This window comes from Sinocyclocheilus grahami, unplaced genomic scaffold (assembly GCF_001515645.1).
Source record: "Sinocyclocheilus grahami isolate Dianchi unplaced genomic scaffold, SAMN03320097.WGS_v1.1 scaffold285.1, whole genome shotgun sequence".
In the NCBI taxonomy this organism is placed as follows: domain Eukaryota; kingdom Metazoa; phylum Chordata; class Actinopteri; order Cypriniformes; family Cyprinidae; genus Sinocyclocheilus; species Sinocyclocheilus grahami.
The window spans coordinates 1,589,689-1,600,618 of record NW_015505464.1 but is presented as its reverse complement, the minus strand read 5'-3'; the positions used below and the strand labels follow the sequence as shown (position 1 = coordinate 1,600,618).

General features: G+C 37.1%; 1 protein-coding gene across 3 annotated transcripts in view; it reads right to left on the bottom strand.

Annotated features, from left to right (window-relative positions):
- LOC107600517 (TGF-beta receptor type-2-like) overlaps positions 1 to 2,965 on the bottom strand; it is a 36,266-nt gene extending 33,301 nt beyond the window's left edge. For 2 of the 3 annotated variants that reach the window (XR_001610814.1, XM_016292451.1), the window contains exon 1: positions 2,600 to 2,963. Coding sequence is in view for 2 of the 3 variants with exons in the window: in XM_016292451.1 (XP_016147937.1) it covers positions 2,600 to 2,678 (79 nt within the window). In the remaining variant the exon portion in view is untranslated. Of the gene's footprint in view, positions 1 to 2,599 lie in introns of all 3 variants that reach the window. The other variant, XM_016292452.1, reaches the window with a different exon arrangement.
- Positions 2,966 to 10,930: the final 7,965 nt, after the last annotated feature.

The following is a 10,930-nucleotide window of genomic DNA, read 5'->3' as shown; positions in this document are numbered from 1 at the left end:
TTAATTACTCACCCTCATGTTGTTCCAAACTTGTAAGACCTTCGTTCATCTTCGGAACACAAATTAAGATACTTTTGGTCAAATCTGAGAACTCTCTGACCCTGCGTAAACAGCAATGCAACTGCAATGTTCCCAGGTCCAGAAACGTAGTAAGGACATTGTTAAAATAGTCCATGTGACATCAGTGGTTCAACCGTAATTTTACGAAGCTACAAGATTACTTTTTGTGTGCAAAGAATACAATAATAACAATTTATTCAGCAATTCTTCTCCCCGAGTTACCATCTACCACTTTTCTGGAGAGTACCCCAGAACGTAATCAACGTAAATTAGCGCATGCTGAACGTAAACAACACTGAATTACGCTGATTACGTTCTGGGGTACTCTCCAAAATGGCAGAAGACGGTAATGTGGGGAGAAGAACTACTGAATAAATTACGTTATTATAGTTTTCTTTGCGCACAAAAAGTATTCTCGTAGCTTTGTAAAATTACGGTTGAATCACTGATGTCACATGGACTATTTTACCGATGTCCTTGCTACGTTTCTGGACCTTGGAACATTGCAGTTGCATTGCTGTCTACGGAGGGTCAGAGAGATCTCAGATTTTATAAAAAATATCTTAATTTGTGTTCAGAAGATGAACGAAGGTCTTAAAAGTTTGGAACAACATGAGGGTGAGTAATTAATGGCAGAATTTTCATTTTTTGGTTGAACTAACCCTTTAACTTAAAATATGTGATTCTTCTTCAGAGGGCCAAATGGAAATTACTTACACAAGTTTGGTGCATAAATGGTTTTCAGATCTTTTTCTAACATCGTTTAAAGACTGCACTCTCCAGATAAGCAGAAAGGGATCAGGCAGTCCCCAAAAGGGTGTCTAGAGTGGACTCAATTTGAATGATACATCTGATAAGGTACTTCAAAAATAACTGTACAAAAGGCAAATGTAAAATTTTGGACAATCTGAGCACCATTAGTTGCAGTTTAAAATTTCCCTTTTTAAACTTGACAGCAGAGTGACTCAACAACAACAAAAAGTGAATGAATGACAGGATGAGCTCAAAATGACCTATGTGGGCAGATGAGAAATAAAAGTAACATTCTAAGTAAAGACACCAACAGGAAGGCAAGTGTCGTACCTGCATACAGGGGCGTCTGATACTATTTGTAATGCCTAAAACAAGCAGGGCAAAACTCTTGCACGTGGCTCAAACGCAGCCCTAGTGTGTTTCAGCAGCGAAGTGTGCAGAGCTACATGCAGCCAAGCAAGGCTGGAAACAGGAAGTGGCAAAGATGTAGCTGGACATCTGGAAAATATGATTTCTGTAAGAAATATCTCTGTTGCTCCACCAAACACTGCGCTGTGTGACAAACATATCCAGCTGTATAATCACAGGCGTGAGGTGGGGAGGAGTTCAGTGAGTGTAATTAGTGTCTAAAGTAACCTGTAATCACAGAGGCTGAAATTAATGACAGGACAGAGAGAGATAAACAATTTATACCAATGGGAGGAAGGATGCGGGGCTGGATGAAATAGAAAAACGTCCTGCGCAAACTGTCGAACACTTCCACTTCAACCGAAAAGACAAACTCGTAATGTTTTTCAGCTGTCAGCTCATAAGGGCGTTCCCTTGTGCGCACACCCGTTTGAGGGAATAACAACAGAAACAAGCTGATGTATTATTAACATGTTAAAATGTCATGCACTTGATCAGAGGAATATGTGTTTGATTCCCTTGTCTTTCAAAGCTTAATGAGACAGAATGAATATGTCACTGCCACTAACATAAATGTGCCCAAAACGTGCCACTGTAGCTATTACAGTACTTGCATGATTTCATACTACTACAATGTTTTTTAAGGACTTGTACAAATAGTCTTTTTCTGAACATTCATATATCCTTTTTTGCATTTCCTTCAGTTACTATAAATTATCATTAAGGCCATCTTAAAGTACGAAAAGACATGGTTCTGACATCAAATGCCAATATAGTAATTGATTTGTTTCCACTGATATGTGATCATTCAGCATGGTTTAATTTATATCAAAGCACCACAAAGTAAAACCCATCTGATACAATCCCCATACCATGCAAAAGACTTTATAAGGTGCCTATAACTTACACTTTACATTACATGGCCCTATACATAGCCTATATAAAACGGACGTCAATTATATCTAATAGCAGTCACACAGATAACGGTTTTTCAAACACAATGACACCGCCGAGTTACTCGTATCAAAAAAACAGACGTGCAAAGTTTAGTCCGCACAGGACAGGACATTAAAACTGCATTTTATGCGACTGATGTCATCTTTAAACACCTGAGAAAATAGATGTTGCTTCTTACGCAACTCCTGAAAACTGCACAAGTAAAAATGCTGAAGCTGGAGCTGGCGTTCACTGAATGCGATCACCTGTTGCACGCCTTTAAAAGTAAGCAGTCAAGAAACAAATGCTGCATTATGAGTACACGAGCAACAGGAGATGGTGATAAATACACGGGTCTCCTGCATAAAAACACATTTACACGCCTAGCCTATATACCTGCCAACTTAAGAAAAGCGCAAGAGGTGTCAAGACAGTAACTCACCGACCCCGCTCCGATCCATGACAACCGAAGAAATCAAAAAGGTCCCCCAACAGAGCAGAGAAAGCCAATATTGCTCCATTAGAACCGCAATCCTGTCCGTATCCCTCGCATTAATGTGAACGTGACCAAGCTGGCGTGGTTTGACCAGAAAGCGTGGTGATTTTAGCGTCTCATGCTGCTGAAGTGAACAGTCACTGTGCGGGAATCTGTGGGCTCGAGTCGCTTACTTCTGCTCGGCTTGTGAAACAGGAAATCTTTCAGAAAGGGCAGGACTTTCCTCCGTCTCCCTCCCTCTCAACACAGTCTTTACTCCAGCCTGTAATTACACATGTGCCTTCACTTCTAATTTTATTGTGTAGGACTTTAAATAATATGTTGACGATATTATCGTGGGACTCGTGTCGTTTAAAGACGATGGACGCCTTCGTCGCGACGCTCTCACTTGTCTGATGTGGTTTCTTTATGACATTTTTGAGGTGGAAATATCTAAGTATGTCTATAGTGCTCACGAGTGTGTATACTTGTTTCATGTGCTCTTGTTTATATAGGCCTATTATTGAATATAAATGATAAACCGTAATGAAACGAATTGTCCTCAATCACAGTAGCCTAGCTACACACTAGTAGGCCTACATTAAAAAAAAAATTCACATCTAATTACATATTAAATTAATCCGTACATCCATTTCCTCAGAGAGATACATATTTGTTTTTATTTAGCCTAAGTCTGTCCCCATATGGCTACAACTTTTGTATAGGCTACTTGTCTAATAGATCAGTCATTCTTGAGACATGGGACAAAACAGGTCCAGCAATGGTAACTACTATTAGCTTTAAAAAATACAAATATTTTCAATTTTAAATGTCATGAGGGATTAATAATAGAATGTATTTAACACAATTATCACCTTCAATTAAATTTTCTCATTATTATACCAAAATTGTGTTTCTTAATGTCCTCTCACTACATCTAAAACAGTGTGTCCACAGAGAAGGGTTCAATCATTCACATGCAAGAAAATGGATTAAAAAAAAATTGAATGATGAAAAAGAGCTTGTTTTATCAAAAGCAACACTTAATAATATCTCCTATCAAAGCAAGCGTCAACACCATCTTCCAATTTCTGAGGAAATTATTTGAAATATTTAGATAATTTTATTCTCCTGAAGCAGGTTCCATTAGCATCTAGCATCAACAGAAAAAAATAAAATGGCTACTACATGAACTCCATTGGTTTTGTGAAAGAAATGCCAAATTTGTCAACACCGTCAGATGTCACCATCATAAGATTTTGTGTTCCAATGATATATCAAAATACTTAAATGTGACTCTTGAATAAAAGCTTTATAAACAATAACATACTCACTGTTTGATGTGTTTGTTTTAATACAGTAATTGACTGATTCAATGTATTTGATAGTTAAAATTACTACAAATTCAGGTCACCTCCGTCAGTTGAATATTTTGATAATATGTCATTATGATATTTTATATTTGTTGTGGAATTGTTGGTCACATGTGAACGTGTAATCTGTCTGCTAACACGAGAATGTGTTTTGAAATGTTAAAAACATCTTGAATGCTGTTAAAGATACAATTTAAATTATATTACACAGTCCAAGGTAAAAAAGCACATTTTGTTAAAAAATAGAAAAGTTCGGAGGTTGTATCAAAGCATAGCTCAGTAGCTTAGTACATATAAGATACATAAATGTAGTTTCATTTGTCTGAGTACAAGGTTTAATTTTTTTCAATTTTGCACCCTGTTTTGTCCCACTTCTCAAGAATGACTGAGCTATATTGTATTAGTAATATTTGTATACGTTTGTCTTGTTTTGTTTGTGACTGCCTAAATGCCTTTATAAATATGAGATCTCTTTTAACAGTCACTTAAATATAGGGTTAACCACTGATTTATATAATCTCTATTATAGATCAATGGGTTTAACCTGTAGCAATCATAATTTGCTGAAAGTTCAACAGAAGTCAATGGGAGGTCCTGACAAGTATATGGTATTTCTATGGCATGACTTCACTTAAATAGCTAGATAACATGCATGCACATATGTTTGTGTGCCCCCAGTGCCTTTGCCTCTACAGAAACAGTTGCTGCCCTGTAATCATTATACCATAACACTTGTTATAGTGGACAACCTAAGTGGTCATTAGCTGTCAGGCATCAAGTTTAAACCTTACCAAGTTAGAATACAGCTGTCTCTGACTGTGATTTAAATTGTAGGCCTACATAAGCTGTCTCTTTCTTGATTGTTACAGTGATCCTTTAGATTTTTTTAATTATTTTTTTTTAGAGAGAGAGAGAGGAAGACAGAACAATATGCTGCCTCAGTATTTAAGTTAAAATTGAGGCTTGGATAGAGTAGATAGTTAGGTCTGAACATGTACAAAAGTGCACAGCCTACCACAGACGATATACATGGAGAGAGAGAGAGAGAGCGAGAGAGAGAGAGAGAGCGAGAGAGAGCAGGAGAAGCGAGAAAGAAATCCACTTCAAAAACAATCCAGTAAACACACATGATGCTGTCACAGGGGTTTCAGACCAACATAGCGCAGCACGTAGAACTTTTACAGTTGGGGCTGCCAAGATCCGATAATGACTGAGTATTGTTGGTGTATGATCATTAAATCTTTCTCTGGATTTATATAACCACACTAAGAACACAGCCAGCGCTCTACAACAAGCCTATCAGGGCACTTTATCCTCCATTGTCATCACCTCTTTTACTCATAGCTAATATTAGCGCTTTATCACATTCAGTGATTTGAAACCACAAAGCAGTTGTAAATCATTAAAGGAATGATTCACCCAAAAATTAATATTTGCTGAAAATTTACTCACCCTCAGGCCATCCAAGATGTAGATGACTTTGTTTCTTTATCGGAACAGATTTGGAGAAATGTAGCATTACATCACTTGCTCGTCAATAGATCCACTGCTGTAAATGGGTGCCATCAGAATGAGAGTCCAAACAGCTGATAAAAACATTGCAATAATCCACAACTAATCCACATGACTCCAGCCCATCAGTTAATGTCTACATGTTTGTAACAAACAAATCCATCAAGATATTTTTAACTTCAAAGCGTTGCTTCCGGTTAAAACACGAGACCGCTAAAAGTTTGCTCTCTCTAGTGAATAAGGTGGGCATGTTTAGAAGTTCAACTCTATGCAAATGAGCAGAACTGCAACTACTGTATAGAATGATGAATGGAAAATATTGTTCTTCATGATGATATGATGCATTATGCATTGCTTTTTTTTTATAAATAAAAAACACTTTCTCCTTAAGAATTTTTTTTTTCGTTTAGAAATCTGATCCCTTCTTAAATTAGGATTACTAAATTAGAAAGTCTTATTTTTATAGGCAATAAATCTTATCTGTGACCAGATCTGACAAGATTTTAAAAGGTCTAGCCAGTTGCTTAGTCTGTTTGGTTAAAAAAAATATCAAATTTTCATTGCTGATGCACATGTGAAAGGAGAATTACATCTCTCGGAGGTCAAACATCCTCTTGGAAAGAGCAGAGGGATTTATGAAAGCACTGGCGAGTGTGTTTGAGATCATGTTGCTCAAGTGTTCCTTTCAAAAGGCAGATGAGGATGTCTGAGGGTAACAAAAACAAGAGATGAAGAAAGTGAAAGCAATTCACTTGCAGAAGGGGTGTGCTTAGATTAAAAAGTGTATAATTTTAACAGAAAATATTTTACATCTAAATGAAATGCACTTGACAAATACATTTAAAGTCACTATTAAAATCAAAATAGACAATTTTTTATGGAATATTGCAGTATTGATTATAAATGACTTAACTGTGCATATAATTATTTATATCACTTACATGAAACAATTACAGAAATTAGCAAACGACAACACTCCTATAAATTTACAATGGACAAAGTCAAGAACCACCGTTTTCTTGTTCAAGAAGCTGTTCCACTTGAATATTCGTAACAATAGGGAAGAAAATTCAGTCACAATTTCTGCTTAATGCCGACTTGCAGAAATTAAAAAGTTGTGTGTTCCAGCCTTACAGTGATTAAGAAAAATAATAAAGCAATACTACAGTAGTATATGAGAGCACGCTTTATAGACCTGCCCCGTTGGCATCATCTATCACTCTGGCAATAATCTAACATTTCAGAGTTGACAGGTGTGTGGTCAGATCCCATCCTCAGAAACACCTGAAACATCTGTTCTGACATCCACCTGCTCCACCACAGGCCTGAAGCCATAAACGTAAACAAAACTGTACTGCGGTTAGATTCATCTGTTATATCAAAGAGCTAAAGTGTGTCTTGACGGCTCTATTCTGAGCGCACAAAAGCTCAGGAGAGGAGAGGAGTTGGGTTTCTGCTGGCATGCTTGCAATGACAGGCGTGCCGTGTATATCTCTGCTCTCCTGTCACCTGAATCATTGCTGTGGAAACCAGGGGAGATGCCAGAGATACAATAGGAGGGTGGACACAGTCAACTGAAAAAGAGGACATATTCTGAGTGGTTTTTCTGGCTGAGATATTCATAATGAGGTGAGTAAAGATGAAAGGTCATCTAAAGAGAGTAGGCTGCTAAACTCGCCACGTGGCTTTATGTGGAGCTCAGTATGAGTCAGATCCTTACTATTCTACTCTATACAGAGTTTACTGCGGTTCTCAGTGTGTTTTAGATGCAAGTCACCCAGATTTTATATTTCATATCAAGAAGGCACTCAACATTGTGCTAAAAGTGTTTATCAAATAAAAGTACTGCAAGTAAACAAAAATTACTTCATAATTCAACACTGAGCATGAAACATGATGCACTATATTATATTAAACAATGCATGTCCAATCAAAATACCAAAGAATTTGACTAGAGGCACAAAACAGGATAATAGTCAACAGCAAAATATGTGGATTTTTAGATTTTAAAACTTGATAAGACCATTTATTTGCACATATATATATATATATATATATATATATATATATACAGTATATCACTGTTTGACAGTCTGTGACCCTATATTATCGGAATAGACTTATGACCTATTTTTGGGCTGAAGAAATATAGTTCTTCGTGTGAAGTTGGAAGTTTCCTGTACAAAGTTCATCTGACAGATTTATTCTTTAAAAACCAACATTTCCGGTGTTAGTGATGCAGTGTCCCACAATCCCAGAATACAATGCGACAAGCTCAGTGAAAAAAGTCATCCAAGATGGCAGATGGAGACAAGAATAACTTACTTTTGGCTTATTTAATTAAATATATATATATAAAATAGTCATGAGCTGTTAGAAAACAAACAAAAATATATCTAATAGACCAAAATGAACAGAAAAACTAAATAGTTTTTATTAACGAGGAGAGAAAATGAGTGGTTACAGTTAAAGTCAAATCAGATCTAGATGACTTATTCAAATAACTTGTTTCCTTTAAAAACCTTTTCAAAGTAGGCTATGATGATATTAGACTTATAAAATCATCTGAATAAAGACATTCTTCTTTAAACAAATGATTTGTCTTTTCCTTTTGTTTTTCGGTATTTTAAAGTATTGCAATCTTGTATGTATTGTAACATGAAAATCACTTTCAAGGATTCAGTGTGTGTGGAATTCTCCAAATGACTGAAACTGAATCGCGAACTATACTGTTTGATTCGTTGTAAGGAACTGACTCAAAAGATTCATTAATTCATTATTTGGTTAGGTCTGAACACCACACCTTTCTCTACATCAAATGAGTCAGAACCAAATCCCAGATAAGTCATGCCTCACACATTTTCCCATTATCCCTAAGCTTGCAGGGATGTGCAGAGTATACAAATGCACTTGGAAATAATAACACCGTTGAAAAGGGGGCAGGGATAAGGAGGGGCCTTTACATTCAGTATATACTGACTAATCTAGTGTATTTAAACAACAGAGCATGACATATAACTCAAAGGATTAATGGAGAACTTTAAAGTTTTAGTCCAGGACAGGCCAATGTATTTGATCAGATCACACTCCCAAGAACACCCAGCAAAGGCCTGTATACTAACACAAAATAAATATGAAGTACACAATCAGACAGGACATAAACACATGCACACGCTCACAGCAAGCACTCAGTGTTTGTTTAAAAATGCTCAAAGACAAAAAAAACTGAGCGTCCAACATTTTTAAAAACAGGATGTGAGTCACCCCCGATAGGCTGAGGGTTTCTAGGCAAAACTCACCAAATGTTAATCACTTGCACTGAGAGGTGACCCAATCACTCTCAAATGCCTGGATGAAAACCTGAATAGCTTATGGGAAGTCCGTTTGGAGTGAATTAGACTGAGTCAGTGCATGGAATCAGTCCCAGGCTCCAGGCCTGTCTAAGCACTTCCTGTGGTCTTAATCCCCTCGGAAGGGACCAATCGCCCACTCACTCATGCTCTTTTGCCAGCTGCTACATGACACTTCCTACATTCAGTCACACACATGGCACTGGGTGAAAGACATGCCTGTTGACTTAATCACATCCAGAGTTGCTCACATGTTTGGGTGCGTGTATGAATGTGGAGTATATCTATGCACGCGGACAGAGAGGATCGCGAGCTGATCTGTTCAGAGATCTAATTTCTTTGCGTCAAAACCCTGTTGGGATGGGAGTAGTTAGAGACGGGGGGGAGTGTAATAATTACCAGAGCTTCTCCATGATTTTAATCCCATCAGAATCAGGCTTGTCAGTAATCTTCCCATGCCGGAAAAGATTATAAGGTTTTTTGGCTTCTATAAAATGCACTGAGAAGATAAGACACCAGAAAACGAAAGATGAAACATATTAAGAGAGAAGCTGACTGATGCATTTTTCTCAGGTGTTTTGTGCAGTCACTCCAAGCATTTTATTAAAAATGTGATGCTGAATACAGTTTATTAGTTATTGAACAACAAACAAAATAAATATTAATTTATATTTTAAAATAAAAAGAATAAAAAAATAAGAAAAATGTAAAAACGTTAATAGATTATGAATCTAAAAAAGTATACTTTGTCCAGATTTGGATTAAATGTCTTCTAACAATCCAAGTTATCTTCTCATATTTAATATTTCCCACATAATTACATGTGTCTGCAATTTGTAAATATTGGCACTCCCATCGCTGTAATTTCAGCAATTATCCAATCTTGTACTAATTGACAATAAACATTACACACATCCAAAGTAACAATTACTTTACAGACATTGTCTTAGAAAAACCTAATCTTGTCCAAAATGTGCTTTAGCAAAGTCCCTTTAAGGGCATTCTATAGTCTTTGGCTTTAGTCACCAAATTTCTTTTTTTTCTGCAGCCTTGCAAACAGTAACATTCGCATGAAAACCAGCCAATGTCAGAATTTTGATTATGCACATATTGTGTTTGTGTGTATGAGAGAGTTAGTCAGAATTAAACTGCATTAATAAGTCCATTAGATTCCAGTGACTTTCCATTTTCTACCCACTTCAAAAAGCCTTGCACGCTTGTTCACACAATTCCTCAGGCTTACAGCTAATTAACAAAATAAATAAGCCAGCGGTTCTTCACAATAAACGCAGAAGCCACGTGAAAAAGATGAGAAGGAAAAACAAAAGCACTCGCTGTATAGGAAACACAAAATAGGAGGCCAAAAACACAGAAAAGACAAAAAAGTCTAATTTGAGAAAGAGAGAGAAAAACTAGGTTAGCTATGAAAAGAAGCCAATTATAATGAAGTTACTTAAGAGGACAATATACAAATGATGAGAACATCCAAAACTGATATTCACATTGTCCTGTAGATGAATTGTGGGAGAGTTCAAGCGAGGAGGAAAAGGAAATGAAGTGTGTATCACATACAGCAGTATCACAAAGTATTTCCCTGCCTCCTCATATCCAAGCCATTGTGTTTAGTGAACTCACGCAGAGAGGCCAGAAGATGCTTGTGTGAAATATAAAGGAGGGCGTGTGTGTGTGTGTTTTTGTGTGTTAAGCCACTCTTCCTTTACTTGCTGACCTTATTTTCCTACACTCTCGCTCCTTACATACACAGCATCACTCCTGCTGCGGGCAGAAACTTGCTTTGCAAACAGTAAGCACTTTGGAGGGCCGGAATGTTGCTCGGAATGTCGCTGACAGGAAAGCAGGAAGAAGGGTCCCCCCACTTTCAGATGCTGCAAAGTACGCCAGCATCTCTTCCTATCTTTTACATTTAAGCAAAAGATAGGAACCACAGAACCACTACCTGAACCACTTTCTTCACAATGAGGGCTTGTTTCTGAGATATGTGGGATTTGCTTCCTTTTCCTTATCTCCAAAAGGATCTCTGAGGTTTATGGATCTTCATGCCA